General features: G+C 37.1%; 3 protein-coding genes across 24 annotated transcripts in view; 1 reads left to right on the top strand and 2 right to left on the bottom strand.

Moving 5' to 3' along the window:
- Positions 1 to 10346, top strand: part of LOC123684141 (lutropin-choriogonadotropic hormone receptor) — a 186003-nt gene extending 175657 nt beyond the window's left edge. For all 3 annotated transcript variants that reach the window (XM_045623286.1, XM_045623287.1, XM_045623289.1), the window contains 7 exons: positions 2417 to 2557; positions 6119 to 6184; positions 6242 to 6385; positions 6684 to 6755; positions 7002 to 7294; positions 7354 to 7725; positions 8218 to 10346. In XM_045623286.1, coding sequence (XP_045479242.1) covers positions 2417 to 2557; positions 6119 to 6184; positions 6242 to 6385; positions 6684 to 6755; positions 7002 to 7294; positions 7354 to 7725; positions 8218 to 9806 — 2677 coding nt within the window. In that variant the 3' untranslated portion in view covers positions 9807 to 10346. The remainder of the gene's footprint in view (positions 1 to 2416; positions 2558 to 6118; positions 6185 to 6241; positions 6386 to 6683; positions 6756 to 7001; positions 7295 to 7353; positions 7726 to 8217) is intronic.
- A 2921-nt stretch (positions 10347 to 13267) lies between these two features.
- Positions 13268 to 21790, bottom strand: LOC123684596. Of its 4 annotated transcripts, none has more exons than XM_045623911.1 (3): positions 21647 to 21790; positions 14532 to 14650; positions 13268 to 13764 (listed from the first exon to the last, which is right to left on the bottom strand). In XM_045623911.1, exons 1-3 carry the CDS (start codon positions 21726 to 21728, stop codon positions 13540 to 13542), a joined length of 426 nt encoding a protein of 141 aa, XP_045479867.1. In that variant the 5' UTR covers positions 21729 to 21790; the 3' UTR covers positions 13268 to 13539. The 4 variants fall into 4 exon arrangements, with proteins under 4 accessions (XP_045479867.1, XP_045479869.1, XP_045479868.1 ...); XM_045623913.1 differs by lacking the exon at positions 21647 to 21790 and adding an exon at positions 19469 to 19689; XM_045623912.1 differs by lacking the exon at positions 21647 to 21790 and adding an exon at positions 16456 to 16672.
- Positions 21791 to 23448: 1658 nt separating this feature from the next.
- The window catches only part of LOC123683961 (uncharacterized protein CG43867), a 253551-nt gene continuing 251480 nt past the window's right edge, over positions 23449 to 25519 (bottom strand). For all 17 annotated transcript variants that reach the window (XM_045622990.1, XM_045622988.1, XM_045622983.1 and 14 more), the window contains one exon: positions 23449 to 24532. In XM_045622990.1, coding sequence (XP_045478946.1) covers positions 24065 to 24532 — 468 coding nt within the window. In that variant the 3' untranslated portion in view covers positions 23449 to 24064. The remainder of the gene's footprint in view (positions 24533 to 25519) is intronic.

Consider the following 25519-nt stretch of genomic DNA (forward strand, 5'->3'; position numbering starts at 1 on the left):
TTGTGAGGGGGGCAGGGGTTGAAATTGCTTTCGGGATCGGGATTATCGGGGGTTAAGGGTTGTTTTTCCGGAGTTTTGGGGAAATACTTTATATATATTTTTTTTTGTTGAAATATACGTTACGGATATCTAGGTGTTCTTTTTCTATTACCTTCATAGAGTAATAAACATAGATAGAGGGAGTATACGCAATTTTTACATGTCCCCAACATGGTTAGATTACGTTGTCGGATTGTAATATATACTCTGCGCAAAAAAATTAATGCATATTCTGAAAATCTCAATTTTAATGGAAGTTAACTCTACATTGACTTTATAACTTATTTTTTATGTTCTCTCGGGAAGGTTTTGAATGAAACAAGACACATTAAATAGAAGAAAAATTCAGGATTTCACCGAATCTTATGTGAAAGAAGAGAAATAAACAATTTTCGAAATACTGGAATGCTGATAAGTGATTTAATACTTGGTATTTCCACCCCTTGCGTTAATTACAGCTCGGCAACGACGGTTCATACTCAAAATGAGTGATCTTAAAATGTTCTGATCTAATTTTGTTGGATTCCTAAGTCATTAAGAGTAGCTGGATGATTTTCTGAACTTCTCAGCCTTCTATTGAGGTTGTCCCAAACCTGCTCAATCGGATTGAGATCTGGACTTCTTGCTCGCCATTCCATTCGAGAGACTTCAACCTCTTCAAGGTACTCCTGAACGATACGCGCACCATGGGGTCTGGCGTTATCGTTCATAAAAATGAAATTTTCACCAATGTATGGAGCAAATGGCACTACATGCTCTTCAAGAATGTTCCTTATATACCTATCAGCATTCATAGCTCCATTATCAACGACCACTAGGTCTGTGCGAACAGTCAAAGATATTCCATCCCATACCTTAATCGATCCTCCTCTGAAACCAGTAGTATTCAGGAAATTGCCCTGAGCATATCTGTCATGTGAACGCCTGTATACAAGAAAACATCGATCACAATGGTAGAGGCAGAATTTAGACTCATCTGTGAAAAGAACTCTTTCCCAATCAGCCTCTTCCCAATGGATATGCTCTCTCGCAAAATCCAAACGCGCCCTTCGATGGGCTGGGGTAAGATCTGGGCCTCTTGCCGCGACACGAGGCCTTAAATCATATTCTCTGAGGCTATTTCTTATTGTCTGAGTGCTAATTTGCACCCCATGAGTTTGCTCAAGCTGATTTTGAAGGAGGCGAGCGGTTGCAAACCATTGTCTCAACGAAGAAACTCTCAAGTAACGTTCTTGAATGGAAGTTGTTACCCGTGATATACCCTGTCCTGGTCTTCGGACATTCATACCTGTCTTCCTGAATCGCTGCAACATTCTGGACACACTTGTATGGGAAACTCCAAACCTTTATGCAATTCTTGTGTATGTCCACCCTTCTTCTCGCAAAACTACCGCTTGGGCACATTCCTCTTGGGCCAAATTGCGTGTTTCGCGTTGCATAGCGATCGAGTGTAGAAAATCAAACGAAAGAAAAACTATTGATCACTAGAATTGATCGAGAACAACTGATTTCAGAATGGAGCCAATACATTCAAAATCTGATAATCTCATCTTTATTCCTGCTGGGAAAAAACATCTGTATTGAAGAAAAACGTTGAAAGTGGATAACATATGCCTGCATAATTCTGAAAAAAATAATTATCATTGAGAACACCTTCAGTTGTAGAATAAATTTGAGATTTCCATAATGTGCGCTAATCTTTTTGCGCAGTGTATTTCATATATTTTGAGTTGATATGAAACGTTGATTGACTATGGGACATAAGATGTGCGTTCTTTGAAATATCGTTTCACTGATATATTTTCATTTCCACGCGCTTCATGTCAAATTTGATAGTTCATATTGGGGATAAAAATGACATTTGCTCCCTCTATCTATGTTTGTTACTCTGAGGTTACCTTACTATGAAAGTTGTGAACTATTGTACTATTTCAGCAGTTACTAAGAGTCAGTTCCATTCGATAAGTCTACTTTTGGTAAAAAGTGCTTCATTAGTTTTCGTTAAATTGGAAATTGCATCAATTTTTTCCTCGAAATTACCAGAAAAATGCAATCCTAGCACATCGAAACAGAGTTCTTTAACACCTCGAATCGTTTGCTAGTAATAACTTCTTTTTCTCAACTCGAAGTTTCAGGAATTTGATGCCAGACAGCACTTTATTTGACTCATGTAATGAGGAGTTATGTTTAAAAATCTCCGACTGTAGCCCAACCTTTAATCTAGAAGGCAGGGGGGGTAGTTTCTTCTCTCCAAACGTTTCTGAAAAAAATACTATTCAACGAACAAATTTATTGTTTCTAACCAAAAATGATTTAGCCACAAAAATATTACAAAATCCCAGTTTAAAGCCCTACATGGAACCCACGACTTTTGCAGGATCCTCTCAGACGCCAAGAACCTGTCAACCTTCCCGAACCTCAACGGCACATCGGCCTTGGAGGTCCTGCGGCTGGACAGGGCGAGCCTGGGCGACGTACCCTCGAATTTATGTACATTCTGCCCCAAACTTAAAAGTCTGTAAGTGAATTATTACGATTCAAACTGCCCGATAGATCGTTTCCCTTCTCGTTTTGTTCTCATGTCTACGAAGTTCGATACCGCCCGCCGTACTCGAACTCTCCGAAAACAATATTGCTTTAAGATATGCCAGAAGTAATGGCAGTCTCGGAAACTTTCAAATTGAAACTTAAAAATAATAGATAGATGGTGGTCCGGATGTTGATTTATTGTTTGGCTGGGATCATTTCGAGGAGTTTGTGCTGGTCTTTCGATTTCGGATTTTACGAGTGATGCTTTATTAATCATGTCTTGAGAGTCTGTGTTTGCGTATCGGAGAATGATAGGGCAAGACGTGAATAACGTAGCCAGCTGTTTTTGATGTGAGAACGAAGACAATTGAACATCGATATGAAGTTTTTCTTGACTTAGACTCATTTGTTATTCATTACCTAAAATAAAATCCAATGGAACCCTGAACTCCACTGTCCTTCGTTTTACGTGAGGACACGATATTTTGATTAAGTCTTTCAGAAAGTCTATCAAGCTCTAGATAAGAACCCTTTATGGTTACATTTTTGAAGTTTTTTGTAAATCAACAGTTAGAGATTGGACACCTTTTTCTTGAATGATTGATTTCGTTCACAGTTTGAAGGCCAATTCATTTTAAATAATTCCTTCTGATATTTTCCTACATGATGTAGTATGAGGTGTATTTGTTTGAAATCTAACTTGTTCTTACTTCTCGTTTCGACGCCCCCTCTCTAGGGATAACAATGTTCCATTCCGAGATCGCTGCTTGGGACACCCTCTTACACCATCGTGGAGAGGTCACTCTGCTGTAACGCGGCGACTTCCTTAAACTCACCGGGCCCGTAGTAGAATGAGGCGCTGCGCCCATAACTCCACCTCTCGGGCAGATAAAGTCACCACAACATGTTTTAACTGAAAATTAGCCCTGAAAATGATTTTTGAATGAAATCAGAATGTGTCAGCGATGTTTGACGATTTAGTTTTTATTTCAATAAATTCGCCTTCATCCTGTCAACAAAATCAATCATTCAAACTGAATATGTTCAAGAACAAACTACTATCTATACCTTTAGGAAGGGGAACCCTCTGTCTTGTAATCAGATACACTAGCTGTTGATATTAGGTGCTCGGTAACCTCAGAGGGTAGCAGATATAAATAACTCTGGATAGTCGCGTCACGCTGAAGAAGCCAAAAGCCATTGCTAATCTGACATACCGTCAAGCATCTAGCCAGAGGCACCAAATTGGCCTATAAAGGGTTTTCCAATAAGAGGTTTCATTTTTATATGAAAAAGAGATTATTTTAAGAGAAATCAGTGGATGTTTATTTCATTGTGAAGAGGAATGTATCAACGATGCAAAACGATATCAGCTGAATGGCCGCCAAGGCAACGTTTGCAGCACTATATATCCTTTTCATTGAATTTCCATGACCAATTCTCCCAAAAACTAATTCCATTTTTGAGGTCTAAAATTTATTGTGGATCATTAGAAGATGAGTTATCTTTCACGGAGGTGATCAATTATGATCACCATTTCGAGAAATAACACACCCAGGAAACTCCCTTGCAAAATTGAGCATAGCTCGATAGAGCAATTCAGTCAGCGTAACAGTTCTCATTTTTGAATAAGTGAGTAAGATCCAATCAAACCACCAGCCCAAAAATCCCACCAAACAGAGACTAGTTGAGGATGAAGGAGCTTTCCAACAATCATTCTTGGATTCTCCGAGCCTCAAATGCAACAATTCTGCTTATTAACGTAGCCTCCTTTGTAAAAATGGGCCTCGTTGCTGAAGATAATTTTTCGATGAAAATCCGGATTGCCGCCGAGAAGTTTTCACAATTTTTATGGTTTTAACAATTTCATTACGTTGTTGAAGCGTATCTCATTCCATTTTCAGTAATGGCGTAGTTTTAACTTATCAAATATCAAAGAATGAAAGCTTTAAAATTGATAGCTCAGATAGCGGATTATTCAAAATGAAATCTCTTATTGGCAACCCTATAGTTGGCAATTTTTTGCTTGCTTTTCGCTCAGTTAAAGTTTTTTCTTCAAATACAAACGCCGAGTTTTTCATGTGATGTACGTCAAATGTATGTATAATTTATTAGCGTGCACTTTGAAAATCGTTCACGTTACTATGAAAAATCAGTTAGTGAAGTTACCAATGGTCTTTTATGAGTATTAATAATTTCTATCGGTCGCGGTTATCCTCAACTCTCGTATCGAGAAACGAAAAGCAACCGATCTGGAATTCTCTCTCAAACTATGTGTGAAAATTAATCTACCGCAATCAGATCAGAAGAAATCGAGCCTGCGCAAGCGACATAGCGTTCCATGTCTCGAAAGATTAATTCCCGACCTTTAAAAGCCAGTTAGTGACTTATAATTAATGTTAGGGGGCTGAAACAGCAACTTTCCCGGAATTTGTGGCCTTTTTGGCCTCGAATCAAGGTCGTTCTAAACCGGATCATTACAAGCTTTTATACTAAATCAGCCCTAGGAAATCCTTCGAGATTATCTGCAACCGTCTCAGTAGGATAACTGGCTCCCGTAGGATTCGGATTTTTCTGACAGAATATTCGTAAAATGACAAATAACGGGTGTTTTTTTTCGAGGTATACAACTTTAAGTTGGCATTACTGTTCAAGATGGCAACCGATTTAACAGCTGTCAAGTGATTTATTCTCAGCTTGGTTTGGCAGTTCATCACGAATAGACTCACGTCTGAACAACGCTTGCAAATAGTGCAATTTTATTTCGAAAATAATAGTACGGATCGCGCACTACGTCCATTAGCGATGAAGCGCACTTCTGGTTGAATGGCTACGTCAACAAACAAAAGTGCCGCATTTGGCGTGAAGTTAATCCTCAAGTGTATGTCGAAACACCGTTACATCCAGAAAAACTGACTGTTTGGTGCGCTTTATGGGCTGGTGGAATCATTGGTCCGTACTTCTTCAAAAACCATGATGGCCAGAACGTTACAGTCAATGGTGTTCGGTATAGAGTCATGATTATTGACTTTTTCATTCCTGAATTGAACAACCATGATGTCCAGGAGCTGTGGTTCCAACAAGACGGCGCAACATGTCACACAACTCGTGCCACAATCGATTTATTGAAAGACACATTTGGTGACCGCCTAATTTCACGTTTTGGACCTGTGAATTGGCCTCCAAGATCTTGGGATTTAACACCGCTAGACTACTTTCTGTGGGGCTATGTAAAGTCATTGGTCTATGCGGATAAGCCACAAACCCTTGACCATTTGGAAGACAACATTCGCCGTGTTATTGCCGATATACGGCCACAAATGTTGGAAAAAGTAATCGAAAATTGGACGTCCAGATTGGACTACATCCGAGCCAGCCGTGGCGGTCATATGCCAGAAATCATATTTGAAATGTAATGCCACATATTTATCTTGCGGATAAATAAAATTCATGTCAATCAATAATCCATCGTTGTTTTATTGCATTTTAAAGTTCTATAGCTCTAAAAAAAACACCCTTTCCATATTCTCCTGTATGGCTTATTTTTTAGGGACCTGAAATCCAATCAACTCGAGAAGATCCCGGATATCAACGACTGCAAAGAGATGCGGGTATTGTAAGTTCGAAACCTGAAAGCCCTTACCGCTGAATCTAGTTTGCATTTGTTTTTCAGGGATCTGGCGAATAACAAAATAAGATCGGTGGAAGGGAAGGTTTTCCGTGGAATGTACCAGATGCACGATCTCCTGCTTTCTCACAATGAAATACAGTACATTCCTCAAGAGGCCTTTCACAATCTATCGAAACTACAAGTGTTGTGAGTATTCGTTTGGTTTCTTATTGTTTTTATTTTCCTTTCTTGATATGTTGTGTTGCAATGGATAAATCAAATTAGGCACTGTAAATAAACTGAATGATATAATTTGAATCTCAAATTCCACCTGTATACAGAGAGCAGTAAAAATTTTTTAAGATAATCTTCTATACATCATAGTCTTTTGATGAAATGATTGTCTACTAACTTCTTGTTTAATTGAAAAAACTAAAATGAATACTAGTCCTAATGTTAGAATTCTATCTCAGCTCTAAACTGACAATATTTATTATATTTTCAGAGATTTAGAGAGCAACCAGATCTCTTTCATCCATCCAGATGCTTTTTTATCGATCTCCAAAATAGAAGACTTGTAAGTATATAGGCATTCAACTTTGCCTCCGCTGTTTTTTTTTCCGAAATTCGAGGCTTTATTGTTGAAAACTAGTTATACAGGAATTTTTCAAATACCTAAGCTTATTGTATGGCATCTACAAACTATTTATTTCGAATACCGCTTACCGCTACAGGCATCCATTGCAAAACGGTGGATGCAAAGTTGTACACCTAATACATAAGCTCTTTCTGCTTCCAATATCATACCAATTATTTCTTCAAGGAACCTCGGAAACAACGTTTTTCCACACCTTCCTTCGGCTGGCCTAGAACGTCTGCTGCATTTGAAGACTTTCAACAACCCTCAACTCAAGGAATTTCCACCTCCAGAAGACTTTCCAAGGATCCAGACGCTTGTCCTTTCCTACGCCTACCATTGTTGTGCGTTCTTACCACTTATCCCGTCCAACCCTCCACCTAGAGCCAAAGATATCATCTACTTTCCGGACATAGACGACATAGATTTGAACATATGGAATTCCAATTCGAGTCCGATCGATCTGTGGCCTTCTCAACGTAAGTATCAATGTTTTTCAACTTCTTGAGAAATAATAATTTGCATAACTCATCCTCAGAGAACATCACTCACAAATTCGGAAAGAAGTTTGAAGCCATCTGGGAGACTATAGGGTCAGAATACACCTATCCCAACAATTTCCCTGCCTATATGGAGGAGTATGCCGAAGAAGAAGGTATACGCACTTACGCCAACGATTTCGCTCCTGGAAGGATACAATGCCTACCTCTACCTGGTCCTTTTCTTCCCTGTCAGGACTTGTTCGACTGGTGGACCTTAAGATGCGGCGTTTGGATCGTTTTTTTATGTGCTATGCTGGGAAATGGTATCGTGGTTTTCGTTCTGATCTTCTCCAGGAGTAAGATGGACGTTCCTAGGTTTTTGGTTTGCAATTTGGCGGCAGCTGACTTCTTTATGGGAGTTTATTTGGGTAAGTCAAGAAAGATTATAGTTAGGAAGAATTTTCCTTTTGTCATACTAATCTAGAAGAAATAAGTAGAGGTGAAAATAAGTATTAAGCTTTTGATTCTAAAGTTGTAGCTGTTACGAAAATATTTAATATCAGTTTATCAAATACTGATAGAAAAAAATCTCTTTTCAAGTGATACTTGTTGATAAGTTGGGAAATATCGTCCTCAGGAACAAAAAATTCTGAGAAGTCTAATTTCCTTCACAACATTTCGGCCTTCATTAGGCCTTTTTCAGGCGTTACGCCTCCTAAAGAAGAGGAGTAATTAAAACTTCAATATCTACAGAATAGTCATTCCAGAATGCAACAGGAAAACGGGTTCCAATGAACTTAAGCATCGATGTTTGTTGATTATTTGAGGTCATGACACATCACACATAAAATGAGAATAAATTTATCAAATACATGGACAAATATTGTTTGAGTGCCTACTCATCCACCTCTTGTTTTCAGGGTTTTTAGCTCTGGTAGACGCCTCAACGCTGGGCGAGTTCAGAATGTACGCCATACCCTGGCAGATGTCAGCTGGATGTCAACTTGCAGGCTTCCTTGGTGTCCTCAGCTCGGAACTCTCAGTCTACACCTTGGCTGTGATCACCTTGGAGAGGAACTATGCCATCACCCATGCAATGCACCTGAACAAAAGGCTATCCTTGAAACACGCAGGCTACATCATGCTTCTAGGCTGGACCTTCGCCATAGTCATGGCTACCTTGCCCTTGTTCAACGTCTCAGACTACAGAAAGTTCGCCATTTGTCTTCCTTTCGAAACTAAAGACACGGCCAGCTTAACCTACGTTGTATTCCTAATGTTCATCAACGGTGTCGCCTTCTTGATCCTGATGGGCTGCTACCTCAAGATGTACTGCGCTATTCGCGGTTCCCAAGCTTGGAACTCGAACGATTCTCGCATAGCCAAAAGGATGGCCTTGTTGGTGTTCACGGACTTCTTGTGTTGGTCGCCGATAGCTTTCTTCTCGTTGACGGCCGCTTTCGGTCTCCAGCTGATCAGTCTGGAACAGGCTAAAGTGTTTACCGTGTTCGTGCTGCCTTTGAACTCTTGCTGCAACCCTTTCTTGTACGCCATCCTAACCAAACAATTCAAGAAAGACTGCGTGATGATCTGTAAGGCCATAGAGGAGAGTCGCGTTACCAGAGGCATCGGAAGGTGTCGCCACAGTTCCAATTTTAGTAACAGGCAGACTCCAGCCAACACCAACAGTTTAGCCGATAGGTCTTCCAGGGAAAATCAGAACCATCACGTTCCAACATGTACGTGTAACACCAAACTGTTGAGCGACAAGAGCGTGACTCCAACTCCAATCAAAAGTGAGGCGAGGAAGAGCGCTACCAGGGACTGGTGGTTGAGCAAGGCAAGGTGGCTTCTGTGCGTGAAAAAGCAGAAAAGAAACAGGACGAGGAATGACCAGTACACGTACCAGATAGCGGAGATCCAGCAGAAGCAGCACAAGCGAGCTTCCTCTGTGTCCTCTAGTGAAAATTTCAGTTCCTCGCGATCGGACTCTTGGCGGCACCAGCACCATTGCGGCATTCCCTTAAGACTGTTAGATCCTAAGCGTAGGGCGTCGTCTTGGTTGGTGACGCGGAAGACTTCTCAAGACTCTAACCTCTCGAGTTCGCGTAACGATTCCAGCGGTTCCGCAACAACCGCATCCACGTCAACCTGGCGGATTTCGAGGTCCAGTGGTTCCAGCGAGCCTTCCAGGAACCGGTCCAAGCCTAGGTTGACGCGCCAGGCTGCCGTGTTGGACGACGAGCCACCCGGGTCGCCTGGTAGGTTGACGGTCAGGTTCCTGACCACCATACCTTCCGCTGCTGAGACCAGCATGCAGTTGGACGACGAACAGCCGTCCGCCATCTTAGTTAGTCCGACGAAGGAGTGCAACGGACCTATTTACGCGATCTTGCACACCCATCCTGTGACTCCGACGAGGAGGCAGAGCATCGTAACTCTGCATCCGATCGAGAGCGAGAAGAATTCGTCATCTAGTCAGAATGCTGAACCGGGTTCCTCAAGATAATTTATACGGATTGTTTCGTTGTGTGTTCGTGTGTTGTATTTATTGAGAATGAGAGTGTGAATATGTTGCTTTGTTGGGCGAGGAGCATTCGGAGAAATATTTTTCATTTGAGTCATTCCTTCGGATCATTTGATTAACACAGCGCAACGAATCATAAGATTCTCAAAAAAAGCCAATCTTCTTTAAATTTTGAAACGATTTTGTTCACTTTGACAAAATCTCGTCAAAAAAAAAGATATTCTCCTTAAGATTTCGAAAACAAACAATCACTTCTGATCAGATGATGCAAGATCCATTTCAGGTCACGTCAAATAACTATGGTTTCGAGATCTGATTTCGATGAGATTTGGTACAATGGTTATGGTACAAACATTGAAACAATAAAAAATTATTGCGACACAAGTAAATCGAATATTATTCTCATCCAAAATTTCAAGCTGAATTTCCTTCAAGTGAAGATCATGACAATCAAATAAATTTTATTATTCTCTTTCAGTATTCGTATTCATTTCAACTTGAGAGGAATGTCTATACTGAAGAACCATTTTTTTGGCATCTATGGCGTTTTGAAATAGTAAATTGTGCAACAAGTGGGGAAAGTCCAACTTTTCTTAAGAGTGTGGAAGTTTGTGGCTCGAGCCTGAAAGGCGAGTGCCGCAAACACACGAGTCAAAAAAGGACTTTTTCCACATGTTGCACACTATAATTTTCCTACAACTGCACAAATTTCAATAATTCAAGTGATGTACCTAATTCAATTTAAAATCTGGTGTGTCTACTCATACCTGTAAAACTTTCAGACAAAACGGGAGATTTTTCGGATTTATACCTACTTGATTTCGAGGGATCGCATCTTCTATACTCATTATATTCCATTAATTTCATTAAAAATTCGATAGGAACTGAATAGTAATCTATTGTTTAAGTTTGTAAAGTCTAAAATCAGTATTTCATTTTTAAACGACGCCAGGAAGATAGCGGAAATTCGAAAAGAGCGCCACCTTACCGAAATCTAGTGAAGCAAAACACCAAAGCAACAGGTGGATATCTTAAAAAGTCTGAAACAAAATCGAATCAGTGCACACACCAAGGATTCTATACATCTTACAGTATCTATGCATTTTTTGTGTTTCCATAGAAACGAGTTCTCAAAAACCTAATTTCATTGGTCTACCAAGCAATATGGGCAAAGTGCCGCGTGAAATAATATTTCTCACAATAAGAGCAATACATAGATTTGAAATTGAGTAGGCTATGAAGAATTAGGTACTTTCCATAGCAGTTGCAGGAAAACATATTTTTCAATGAGGAAAAATAGCGTTTGAAATATCTTTATGACATAAATATTTTTCCAGTTTGTCTACGTCTGTCAAAAGTATGCAGAATTCCCAGTATTATTAGTTTCATTTATTTAATTCAAACACTCGTAAATCAGTGAAAAATTTTTCAGAATGCTCTTCGCCACGTATCTCGATTTTATATTGAATATAGTTAAGTAATTTATTTCTACAAAATAATGTAATTAACAATTTTTTGGATGAAATATTGTGGAATCTTTTCCTACAAACACATTAGATTTTTTCTTCCTAGATATGTTTGCCACGAGAAGTATTCTTCACAAAATTCCAGGTTTGTCAATTTTATATTAACATCAAAATGTTATTATTTTTCAAATTTTTCTGAAATCTCAATGCATTTTCTCTGTTCAAACTTTTCACTTTTCATAATCTGCGAATTATTTGGTGTTGATGGCTGAAACATCTATGAATTTTAACATTGATAGGGGAAGAACTTCTCTGGGCTACATTCTATTTCGAAATTCTTCTTCATGAATTTTCGGCTTGAATCTGTCCACAATTCAGCTTTTGAATTTTCTCGAATTTTGGATAATCTTCGAAAGCATAAAATCCTAAAATATGGATAACTCAATATAGTTGTTAATGTATATAACAAACTGTGATTCTGTTACTGGCCAATAATGTTAAGGATTTTAGAATTAAGACTTTTGTAGATGATGCGTCATCGGCGGTGCTCTATTTTCATATGAATTTCTTAGTTTTACGTGTAGTCTGAGAGACCTGAAAAAAAAAATGGTGGAGATGATAAGAAGGTGTAATCGAATCGACTGATTAGAACTGATGGAATTGTATGATATTTCCCGCCGATCTGTGTTTGGAAAATAACGATTTTTTTTATACTGAAGGTAGTGAGGATTGGATAATGAAATAACCGGAATTTGAAAATTTCTATTATACATGAATAAAAAATGTTATTTACAATAAAATTATACGTTCCATGTTACTTTTAGGTGAATAAATTACACTCTACCTTGATGTTTTTGTTATTTCTTATTGATTTTTTTTTATTCGACAAATTTACAATACATTCCTTTCAGAGAGAATTGACCATTGAGTAACAAATATTATCATAGAAAAAATAGGAAAACATTAAATCTTACATATAAAAGTCCAACCAAATCTAGACTGAACGTAATATCTAAACTGCAATTCAATTTTCGAAAATACGTGCGCTATGAAAGTGATATTCCTTAGTTGAGGTGGGTTTGAACATTTCTAAACTTGCATCACAAATGTCATCAATAGTTATTCATAATACAATTGCAGAAGGCATTGATATCCTGCTACAAGTTCAAAATTCAAAAAGGAACTACAAAATTGTCGAGTTCTTGAATGAACGAGGTTAGAATGAGCCTTCTGTAAGAATATTATAAATTAATTTCTCTAATTCATTGAATTTTGATTGGAATTAATGAGATATATATTTCCGTGAATGTCGTTAAGTAGTTTTTGCATTGAAAAAAGATGGTTAGCTTGACTGTTTTCGGTATTACAAATTTGACAGATAATAATGAAATAAACTTATAATCTCTGTGTAAAACTGAAAAAATCCTAACAATATTAGGTTCTACAAGGTATGACAGAATGAACGTATATGCCACGGAATTAGAGAAATCACTATTCTCTAATTCTGTGGTTATTCCGTTCATTCTTCCACATCTTGTAGAACAAAATCGTGCGAGAATATATCAGAAACGCACAGTTTTCATGGTTATATTTTATTATTATATGTTGGTACTCCGAACTTTCCGCCACGGCTTTATCTGTCAATTCATCAATTTGCCTTGAAGAAATCAGTTCTGCCAACCAACATTTTTCAATGCCAAAATCACTAAATGATATTTATGGAAATATTTCATTAATTTCAATAAAAATACAATGAATTAGAGAAAATAATGTATAATACTCGTACAGAAGGCTCATTCTACCACTCGTTCATTCCAAAACTCGCCACTTCGTGGCTCGTTTTTGAATTTTGAACTCGCGGAAGAATATCAATGCCTTCTGCACTTGTATTATAAATAACTATGTTGACATTCGTTAACACTATACGTACCTAACAAAGTATCAAATATTCATAGTGCACATTGTTTCAAAAACGACAGGTACTGTTCTCTTAGTATCAACTAAAAAGGATCACTATTTCAAATCTACTGGCACTCTGATAGCATGGCTTGGATACTGGAGATGTTTGCATGGTAGCTGAGTTCTTTAAAACCTCTACACCAAACTGACAACCATAAACAATTCCTTAACCGATTGTAGAATTCAATATAAACTATAATAAATGCTGTTTTCTGTTCATCCATGAATTATCTAAGTGTGTATTTATTGCTTCGACGTCCTACAAAATTGAAACACTGAACTTGATTCTATCAGAATGACGTCCTAGTCGTCAATTTTGCATTTGGTCTTGTGTTAGTCAGGATTTTGGCTGCTTCGCTTATTCTATCGTCCAAGTCAGATTTTTCCAACTTTCCAAGGTCGACTGCGCGTTTGAACTCTTCGAATTTCTTGTTTAGGATGTTAAGTTCTATCTCTGACTTGGAGGAGCAACATGGTTGAGGAGTTGGGTCTTCAATATTATCCTCGTCCACTTCCTAAAAATAAATAAAATTATTCGTCACTTTCTGGAATGTAAACTGTTAATTACTCTAGGGATTAGAATTTGTATGGCCTCGAGCCAATGTGAAGGTTTTCCTATAATAATTATTAAACAATCAGCTGAAATATATACCTATTTGCGAGAGAACTTGATGAAAAGGCAATTTTCAAAACCTCACAATGCAATCCATAAATACCGATGTAAAATTAAAGCATCACTCAATATATCGATTGGAATAATAATCTTATGTTGATTGAAAGGATTCTACTATATATAACTTCAAAAACTTCAACGCGTGCATAGTTTTAATGCTGATTGTGATAAGCGAGGAATCAATTTCGGTTTCAATGCTGTTAGCAAATTTTAGAGAACCCATTGTTGGAATATACAATTTAGTTAATATGAATTTCACAAGAAACTCTAGGCAAGTGAGAGTGAAATTGAAAGATAGAAATTAATAACCTACCTTAGGAACGATAAGTGCTTTTATTAATAACCTACTTTCAATTTACAAGGTATACTGAATGGAAAGTAGGCTCTTGCTTCCAAAATATTATTGATAATTGGAATGAGGTGATTCAATTCTTACTGCTGTAAGGAATGACTCATAAAAGGCTTTTCAACTCAAAGGTCATCGAACAGAAGACAACATGATTCATCATCTCAAAAAGATCCACTCGAACTCTAAGAAGTGCGATGAATAGCAGAAGCTTCCCAAAATACAACCAAGAATGACTCAAATGAGAGAAGTGTGATACTCACTTGTATTTCTGAGAATGTTACAGGTTGTGTTCTGTATCTGAAAGAACCACCTCTTCGTTTCTTTGGTATAACTCTTCTATGTAGTCTAGACATTGGTTCTGGATACATGGTGTCCATTGCTGAAAGATTTCATCAATGAGTAAATAGTCTTTTTTTTAGCGCGTGGTAATGCTTCAAGGGGAAGTTTTATGTTATCTTTTTCATAGAGATATTTGAACAAAAATTCAAGCAATGATGGCCTACATCTAGAATACTAATGATAAATTCTAATGAAAGCACCCAAAGACCTTTTCACATAAACAAATGTTTAAAAATTTGAACGATGACGTAGAGTTATAATAGTATAGTATTCAACTTGCGGTAATGTAGGTCATAACTCACTTGATGAATTACAGCACTCGCCTGCGGCTCGTGCTGCAAACTTCATCTGCGTGAGTTATGACCTACATTACCGCAAGTTGAATACTATACTTTATCTACGACTTCATCAATAAATACTAAGAAAAAAATACAGACTTAGAATATAGACAAAAGGAACGGGAAATAAACATATGTGCTCGATCCCGTACAAGAGAGATGGAAACTTAGTGTCACCAATCACAATCGAACTAGTTTCGGCTAGCTCGAATCCAGTACAGAGTACCACAACTTTATTGAAAAATCTTAATAGTTGCCTATAAAAATGCATTAAAATATATCAAAAAACATTCCCTGTAAACGAGCACTTAATGATCTTACTGCTACACCAATCTTGAAAATGTTTTCAAACTCCTTTATAATTTTTTGGTCAAGTAATTTTGTATGGTAACATTAGCTGCTTGTCTTTTGGACATGTATGCCTATATAATATTTCATCTTCATCATCTGAATTAATCGTTTTCAGCAAAACATTCACAATAATTAGATATCAACTTAATTTGAAAACGTCAAAATTATTAAAGTGACATCCCCTCGGACATTCCTCCCCTCAATAACAATAATGGAATGTTCCCTTTCGGCCAATCGAATAGAAGCCGAGAAGTATAGAAGCACAGATCCATATTTTCCTATTTATTATAGTGAGTTATGGCAGTGAGTTATTATAACTCACGGTGTTTGTTAATAGATACTATTAATTGCTCAAAAGCAGTTGAATAATGAATATATAATTCAATAGGAGTAGATAAAGATTTTTATCTATTCAGTTAGAATTTGGTAAGCTACATCGAAACTTAACTAAAAGAGAAAATTGAAATAGAATAGAAGAACACAAAATTTACTGCAATTTTCCAATACTTGAGATATCTGTTTGAGGAATTCTTAATCCTCAAACTGTTTCAGCAGATCCCATTCAAAATAACATCAAGGAGGGTAGATTTGAAGTTATCTCTATCTAAGTATTAAAAATAAATATGACAAATCTACATCTAGATCAAATATGAAATTTTCATGTAATGCATGCAGGGAAATTTCAGTATGGCCACGAAAAGGTAAAAGGTGACTGTTCTTATATGGAAAGAGTGTTCCAGCTGATTCTAGCATTGAAGTATTAACTAGAGATATATTTCATTAGGAATGGATTGAATTAACTAGAGAAAATAACTTCAAAAAAGAGAAGATTTCGAATGAACTCGAATTGAATATTTGAAATAGATGTAACAAAAATAGAGATCAAATTTTTACGAGATGCCGATTGGGAAATTTGGGTACGTCATCTTGGACTTACAGATAATCAATTTCAGCAGGTAGTTCAGCTGAAATAAGGTAATAGAAAAAAGATTTCGACCTAGCACAATCCCAACAAACAAGTTTACATCTGAAACGTAGGTAGATCTAAGTTATTTATAATCCAAATGACTTGTGTTTTCGCCCTACATATCGTCGATCTGAATATCTATAAATCCGAAGGCCTAATCTAAATATATTCGACGGATTTTCTACTCACACTGTGTGGGAGACGACAAAGAAGGCATAACGGAGAAAAACACTAAACAATATATCACAGATTGACGACCAAGAGCACCGCGAAATTCGCACTTCTTATTTACAAAGATATTTGACGCGATTTTCTAATTTTGGACGACGTCGTGTCGTGACTGAGACAGCGTCGAAGTCTGAGCGTCTTTTCAGCTTTTCAGGTCGCGTGCGTTTTCCATTCTACGAAACGGCAGTAGTTGGGAAATACGCGTGTGTAGGTATTTTTAGCGATTTCTGTTTGTTTTGTAACGAGATGGAAAAATTTTATTGGGAAAATGTGTGCGAGATGTTTTGGGGGTAGGAAGGAGTGAATGAGCTCCTATTCTTGGATTAGTGTCTTGGTGTATACAGGTGTCCTCGAACTTTGTTCGCGAAAAACGGCAACATCATTTTGAGTGGATCACTTTACTTAGAAGTGACTGGGAATACCAGCACTTTTTAGAGCTATGTTTTTGGTTTTTTGACTGCTTGTCAGAAGTTAAATTTATTGAATTTATAAATTTGTGTCTCCTTACCGAAAAACCTCAATTTCCTTTTGAAATATATTTATGTAAAGTAGGTATTTCAGAAAGACCAGAATTCTACAATTTCATACTTGTATTTTCCCTCAATACAAAGTAGAGGGCTTTCCAATAAGAGGCTCCATTTTGAGAAGCCAGCTTCCTGGGCAGCTGTCAATTTTTGACATTTGACAACTACGTCAATACTAAAAATAAAAGGATCCACGCTTCAACAACGCAATGAAATTGTTACAATTCACTACGAAAATGATGAAAATTTTGCAGTCACAGTTTGCAAAACTATGAGAACAACTGATAATATTGATGCTGTAGTGTTGATGAAAACTCGGGTTTGTCGAGATCGATATTCTTCATTATCTTCAGTGATGAGGTCCATTTTTATATTGGAGTCTACGTTGATAAGCACAATTGTCACATTCAGGGCTAGAAAAATCCAAGATTGATTATTGGAGGTTTTCCAACAATCATTCATTGATGGAGAGGTTTTTCCATCATCAACATGTCTCTGTTGGTCTGTTTCGAACGAGTTTTGTGCTACTGGTGTGGTCGGAATTGGAAATTATTGATGTGGACGACATTTATTTCAACAAGACGGCGCTATGTGCCAACAAACAACGAACCAATCCCAATTTTGCAAGACGTTCCCTGACCGTCTTATTCCTCGAAGGGGTGATCAAAATTAGCCACTGAAATCTTATGATTTAACACCGTTAGTTCCTTTTCTTTGTTATCTTTTTCATAGAGATATTTGAACAAAAATTCAAGCAATGATGGCCTACATCTAGAATACTAATGATAAATTCTAATGAAAGCACCCAAAGACCTTTTCACATAAACAAATGTTTAAAAATTTGAACGATGACGTAGAGTTATAATAGTATAGTATTCAACTTGCGGTAATGTAGGTCATAACTCACTTGATGAATTACAGCACTCGCCTGCGGCTCGTGCTGCAAACTTCATCTGCGTGAGTTATGACCTACATTACCGCAAGTTGAATACTATACTTTATCTACGACTTCATCAATAAATACTAAGAAAAAAATACAGACTTAGAATATAGACAAAAGGAACGGGAAATAAACATATGTGCTCGATCCCGTACAAGAGAGATGGAAACTTAGTGTCACCAATCACAATCGAACTAGTTTCGGCTAGCTCGAATCCAGTACAGAGTACCACAACTTTATTGAAAAATCTTAATAGTTGCCTATAAAAATGCATTAAAATATATCAAAAAACATTCCCTGTAAACGAGCACTTAATGATCTTACTGCTACACCAATCTTGAAAATGTTTTCAAACTCCTTTATAATTTTTTGGTCAAGTAATTTTGTATGGTAACATTAGCTGCTTGTCTTTTGGACATGTATGCCTATATAATATTTCATCTTCATCATCTGAATTAATCGTTTTCAGCAAAACATTCACAATAATTAGATATCAACTTAATTTGAAAACGTCAAAATTATTAAAGTGACATCCCCTCGGACATTCCTCCCCTCAATAACAATAATGGAATGTTCCCTTTCGGCCAATCGAATAGAAGCCGAGAAGTATAGAAGCACAGATCCATATTTTCCTATTTATTATAGTGAGTTATGGCAGTGAGTTATTATAACTCACGGTGTTTGTTAATAGATACTATTAATTGCTCAAAAGCAGTTGAATAATGAATATATAATTCAATAGGAGTAGATAAAGATTTTTATCTATTCAGTTAGAATTTGGTAAGCTACATCGAAACTTAACTAAAAGAGAAAATTGAAATAGAATAGAAGAACACAAAATTTACTGCAATTTTCCAATACTTGAGATATCTGTTTGAGGAATTCTTAATCCTCAAACTGTTTCAGCAGATCCCATTCAAAATAACATCAAGGAGGGTAGATTTGAAGTTATCTCTATCTAAGTATTAAAAATAAATATGACAAATCTACATCTAGATCAAATATGAAATTTTCATGTAATGCATGCAGGGAAATTTCAGTATGGCCACGAAAAGGTAAAAGGTGACTGTTCTTATATGGAAAGAGTGTTCCAGCTGATTCTAGCATTGAAGTATTAACTAGAGATATATTTCATTAGGAATGGATTGAATTAACTAGAGAAAATAACTTCAAAAAAGAGAAGATTTCGAATGAACTCGAATTGAATATTTGAAATAGATGTAACAAAAATAGAGATCAAATTTTTACGAGATGCCGATTGGGAAATTTGGGTACGTCATCTTGGACTTACAGATAATCAATTTCAGCAGGTAGTTCAGCTGAAATAAGGTAATAGAAAAAAGATTTCGACCTAGCACAATCCCAACAAACAAGTTTACATCTGAAACGTAGGTAGATCTAAGTTATTTATAATCCAAATGACTTGTGTTTTCGCCCTACATATCGTCGATCTGAATATCTATAAATCCGAAGGCCTAATCTAAATATATTCGACGGATTTTCTACTCACACTGTGTGGGAGACGACAAAGAAGGCATAACGGAGAAAAACACTAAACAATATATCACAGATTGACGACCAAGAGCACCGCGAAATTCGCACTTCTTATTTACAAAGATATTTGACGCGATTTTCTAATTTTGGACGACGTCGTGTCGTGACTGAGACAGCGTCGAAGTCTGAGCGTCTTTTCAGCTTTTCAGGTCGCGTGCGTTTTCCATTCTACGAAACGGCAGTAGTTGGGAAATACGCGTGTGTAGGTATTTTTAGCGATTTCTGTTTGTTTTGTAACGAGATGGAAAAATTTTATTGGGAAAATGTGTGCGAGATGTTTTGGGGGTAGGAAGGAGTGAATGAGCTCCTATTCTTGGATTAGTGTCTTGGTGTATACAGGTGTCCTCGAACTTTGTTCGCGAAAAACGGCAACATCATTTTGAGTGGATCACTTTACTTAGAAGTGACTGGGAATACCAGCACTTTTTAGAGCTATGTTTTTGGTTTTTTGACTGCTTGTCAGAAGTTAAATTTATTGAATTTATAAATTTGTGTCTCCTTACCGAAAAACCTCAATTTCCTTTTGAAATATATTTATGTAAAGTAGGTATTTCAGAAAGACCAGAATTCTACAATTTCATACTTGTATTTTCCCTCAATACAAAGTAGAGGGCTTTCCAATAAGAGGCTCCATTTTGAGAAGCCAGCTTCCTGGGCAGCTGTCAATTTTTGACATTTGACAACTACGTCAATACTAAAAATAAAAGGATCCACGCTTCAACAACGCAATGAAATTGTTACAATTCACTACGAAAATGATGAAAATTTTGCAGTCACAGTTTGCAAAACTATGAGAACAACTGATAATATTGATGCTGTAGTGTTGATGAAAACTCGGGTTTGTCGAGATCGATATTCTTCATTATCTTCAGTGATGAGGTCCATTTTTATATTGGAGTCTACGTTGATAAGCACAATTGTCACATTCAGGGCTAGAAAAATCCAAGATTGATTATTGGAGGTTTTCCAACAATCATTCATTGATGGAGAGGTTTTTCCATCATCAACATGTCTCTGTTGGTCTGTTTCGAACGAGTTTTGTGCTACTGGTGTGGTCGGAATTGGAAATTATTGATGTGGACGACATTTATTTCAACAAGACGGCGCTATGTGCCAACAAACAACGAACCAATCCCAATTTTGCAAGACGTTCCCTGACCGTCTTATTCCTCGAAGGGGTGATCAAAATTAGCCACTGAAATCTTATGATTTAACACCGTTAGTTCCTTTTCTTTGGATCCACGTGAAATGTAATATCTATGGTAATGATCCACAATCAATTCAAGATCTTAAAGATGGAATTCGTAAAGTTAGCAAGGATATACAACTGCAAATGAACGAATTAGTCATGAAAAATTTCATGAAGAGGATGCTGCAACTGTATTCGTAGCGACCATTTGGCTGATAGCGTTTTCCATCATTAATACCTTCTAGGAATATTATTTGAAAAACTTTAATGATCACCACGTGCAACTGCTTGGCATTTTTTTCATGATTTCCTCCCAGTTATTAGATGTATTTTGCTAAATTCGTTGCTCAAAATTGTGGCTAAAGGTCCTGGAGCTGTTGAAGCGATTCCAGCTATAATATTTAGACTTCAAGGGTACTTTATAACTGGTACTAAGTGTTGTCGATTGACACAGAACTTCTTGTGCGATAAATTTGCTTCTTTTGAAGATGGCATTATTGTTTTATTTTAATTTCTGCTACTTCAAATCCATCAGTGTAATTTCGATATTGGCGAAATATGGATATGTTTTTTTTTTCTCGTGAAGAATAGATGGTCTTTTTCGAGAGAAAATGCTTTGGGAGATCTTTTTTACAGTCCATTTTTAGTTATCGAATCCAGATGACTCGAAAAAGAAATTGAAGAAGTAATTGCTGTGGGAATTTGAAAAGAATTGAAAAGTGAAAAGATTCATTGTTAACCAAAAGAGGGAAGATGACTACGGCAGAATTTTGAGAAATGAATTCTAAATGTTCTCTGAATATCTTTTTATAGATTAAGATTATGACTGAAAAGATACAATACTTCAATTCCTATAGATTTACCTTATGAAAAAGTAATCAAATTCGAAACTACGTAGGTATGAATGAAATGCAAGAATTACCATGGTAATCAAAATTCACTTACTCAGAGATTGGGTTTCATTTTCCAGAGGAATTTGTTTTTCTTCGAAAATATTTCTAAATCGAAATAGTTTAATTGACAACATTTGAATGATTTTATATTAACTACTACACACGAAACCATGCGAAAAACATTTCGATAGTTCCATTCCGTGTAATTCACATGACTGAATTATGTACTGCACAGCTTGAATTAATGCCAACAACATTCTTTGTTGATTTTTTATTGATGCTAAATTTCACATTTCTATTGTTAAATCCATTCAAAAGATGTTTTCGAATAAATGAGGCTTTGACAGTTATGTAAATGCATTAATCACTCATCTGAAAAATAATATTCGAAAAATGCTTGTCTCTTCATCAATTTCATTATCAAGGAAATAATTACCTGGATAGAAGATAATAAATTCCATGAAACATATACATAGGTAATATGTTTTGGCGGAATTACCAATATGTATAATCCTCTTTCAGTGCAGAACTACACTGCACATTATAGAAATCTCAAATTTATTCTGAAGCTGAAGGTGTTCTCAATGATAATTATTTTTATCAGAATTATGCATGCATATGCTATCCACATTCAACGTTTTTCTTCAATACAGATGTTTTTTCCCAGCAGGAATAAAAAAAGGTGAGATTATCAGATTTTGAATGTATTGGCTCCATTCTGAAATCAGTTGTTCTCGATCAATTCTAGTGATCAATAGTTTTTCTTTCGTTTGATTTTCTACACTCGATCGCTATGCAATGCGAAACACGCAATTTGACCCAAGAGGAATGTGCCCAAGCGGTAGTTTTGCGAGAAGAAGGGTGGACATACACAAGAATTGCAGAAAGGTTTGGAGTTTCCCATACAAGTGTGTCCAGAATGTTGCAGCGATTCAGGGAGACAGGTATGAATGTCCGAAGACCAGGACAGGGTAGACCACGGGTAACAACTGCCATTCAAGAACGTTACTTGAGAGTTTCTTCGTTGAGACAACGGTTTGCAACCGCTCGCCTCCTTCAAAATCAGCTTGAGCAAACTCATGGGGTGCAAATGAGTACTCAGACAATAAGAAATCGCCTCAGAGAATATGATTTAAGGCCTCGTGTCGCGGCAAGAGGCCCAGCTCTTACCCCAGCCCATCGAAGGGCGCGTTTGGATTTTGCGAGAGAGCATATCCATTGTGAAGAGGCTGATTGGGAAAGAGTGCACTGAGCATATCTTTCATGTGGACGTCTGTATACAAGGGAACGTCGATCACAATGGTAGAGATGGTATTGAATCTAGACTCATCTGTGAAGAGAACTCTTTCCCAACCAGCCTCTTCCCAATGGATATGCTCTCTCACAAAATCCAAACGCGAAAGATCACTACAATTGATCGAGAACAACTGATTTCAGAATGGAGCCAATACATTCAAAATCTGATAATCTCATCTTTTTTTATTCCTGCTGGGAAAAAACCTCTATATAGAAGAATAACGTTGAAAGTGGATAACATATGCATGCATAATTCTGATAAAAATAATTATCATTGTGAACACCTTCAGTTGTAGAATAAATTATAATTTCCATAATGTGCGTTAATTCTTTTGCGCAGTGTAATTTTGAGTGAGAATAAAAAAACCTTCGAAAATAATCTCTTTTACAGTGTGGTTAGACTTTTCAAATGAGGATATGCATCCAGGGCAGAAAATGCAAGAAATAGATTAACAATTTCGTCTTGAAATCTTGACACTCATCTATTGAAATCAAGTTCACCATTTCACTATTTCAAAAAAATATTACAAAATGCAGGTAAAAACGGAAGAAAAAACCTTAATATAAATGGGCATTTATTCGAATAAATTAATAATATCATAAGATGAAAATGAACAAATCATATCACTCATTGAATCTAATTCAACGTGGACTACTGTATAAGGTAAAAAAAATACAGTTCACATCTTCCAAAGTAGATAAAATTCTTATTGTGGTAACTATTGTCAAAACATGCATACATTACAAAATATGGACTAGATGGTGTTTTTCTTCACTTAATCTCGTACAAAATTCAATTGAACATCGATAATCAGCTATACAAAAGTTTGCATAATGACTTCCTGGAGGTTTGAAGGAAATTCTTTGCAATTCCTCCAAACCGCCTTCTATTTTAATTAGGAGTGATGTTGACAACACCAGTATTAGTTGGTTTGTTAGCTTGAGAGTTCCTAGAGGTATTCATTCATTATATAAAAATTATATTCATCTAAATAATGGCTAATACGATAAATCGAGTGTTAAATACAAAGTCCCTTCGGAATCAGCTGCACCTCTATCTTTATATATACATTTGCGATCTTAACTATTTACAATAAGGAAAGAACCTGCACATTGGCTTCACTTCGACTAAGGAAACGCATCAGTCCTATTTTTTGACGCAGGGATGTCTGTATCATGCCAAGCCAGAATCAACGTGCGTTCTCCTCTTGGAATCAGTCCTTTGCAGCCCACCGTGGTCAGGAGTCGACTTAAGGATGTCTGGTTGACTATGATTCGCCACAGTTTGACTCATAACAGACTGATTCACCATGGACTGGTTCACAGAGACGATGGTACCCCTACTGAGTGTACCAAGCAAGGGTGTACCAGGGTTGTTGATCAGCAAGTTCATGTAGTCGGCGATTAGAAGGGTCAGCTCCAATATCTTGGGTTTGCTAAGGTTGAAGATGAGTTTTTGGGAAGGCTGTTGGTCGTTTTGGGTCACGACGAGCATGAAGTCTTCTTGGCATCCTCCGAAAGTCAGGACGTTGGTGTAGGGGTACCTGGTGCGTTGCTGCATGGTCGCCAAGTCGAGGATTGTGATAGAATCCTCGTTGACGGCCATCCATGTCATTGGGGAGTCTGGTTGTTTTAGCTTCGCCTGGAAATGAAGAAAAGTCATAGAACAAAAGAAAAAGACAAAAAGTATTTGTTTACACAACTGTCGACACAATACTAGGTGTAGTAAAAAATAAATCCATTATTTTTCCAATATGACTTTAGTTATCTGTATCTCGCGTTGTATAAGTCCGATTGGGTTCCACTAGATGGCGTTAGAAAGATGAGATTTGGTACTACAGAATATTTGGTGAGAATTTTGTGATTACACGACTCAGTTTAGATGGAGCGCGCGTCAAAAATGGACACTAGCAAAGAGAATAAAGTCAAAAAGGGAAGCCAGGCGGCTGAAAATCTAAATAGTGCTTATGGTCTTGATACTATAATAGCCAATCAACCCCAATTTTTGTTTCGTCGGTTCTGTTCCGGTGATTTCGATGTCAAAGATGCACCACGCACTGGAGGGCAAATTGTCGAAAATATCGATAAAATGTGGTCCCACCATCATGTAAGCACTCTTTCGATTACCCAAGAGCTAAAGATTGAACAAAAGCCGTTTGAAACTATTTACACTCAAGAAGAACTTCGTATATGAGTACCACACGAGTTAACACAAAAAAACCTCATGGGCCGAGTTTCCATCTGAGAATAGCAGCTGAATCGCAACAATATCAACTTATTTTTGAAGCAGTTGGTGACTAGTGTTAAAAAGTGGATCTTACGATAACGTCAAGAAAAAACGGTTGGGGTCGGAACGCGGTGAGCAGGCGGAAACGTTGGTCAAGCTAGGATTGACGGCCAGAAAGGTTTTGCTGTGTGTTTGATGAGATTAACAGGGAATTATCTACTATGAGCTGCTCTCCTACGGCACAACTGTTAATTCGGAACTATACTGCCAACATTTGGACCGTCAGAGGGGCGCAATCGCCCAGAAGTGACCAAATTTGGGCAATAAGAGAAAAATTGTGTTCCATCAGGACAAAGCCAGGGCACACACATCGATAGTGGCTCGCCAGAAGCTCCAGGAGAT

Source organism: Harmonia axyridis, chromosome 7 (assembly GCF_914767665.1).
Source record: "Harmonia axyridis chromosome 7, icHarAxyr1.1, whole genome shotgun sequence".
NCBI lineage: Eukaryota > Metazoa > Arthropoda > Insecta > Coleoptera > Coccinellidae > Harmonia > Harmonia axyridis.

Bases quoted from the DNA above. Each gene is read 5' to 3' on its own strand.
- LOC123684596 (XM_045623911.1), bottom strand. From the start codon at position 21,728: ATGTTGTCAATTAAACTATTTCGATTTAGAAATATTTTCGAAGAAAAA. The intron at 14,651-21,646 runs GTAAGTGAATTT...GAAATCTTTCAG, and splicing joins AAATGAAACCCAATCTCTGA to CAATGGACACCATGTATCCA. The intron at 13,765-14,531 runs GTGAGTATCACA...ATTTATTTTTAG, and splicing joins TAACATTCTCAGAAATACAA to GAAGTGGACGAGGATAATAT.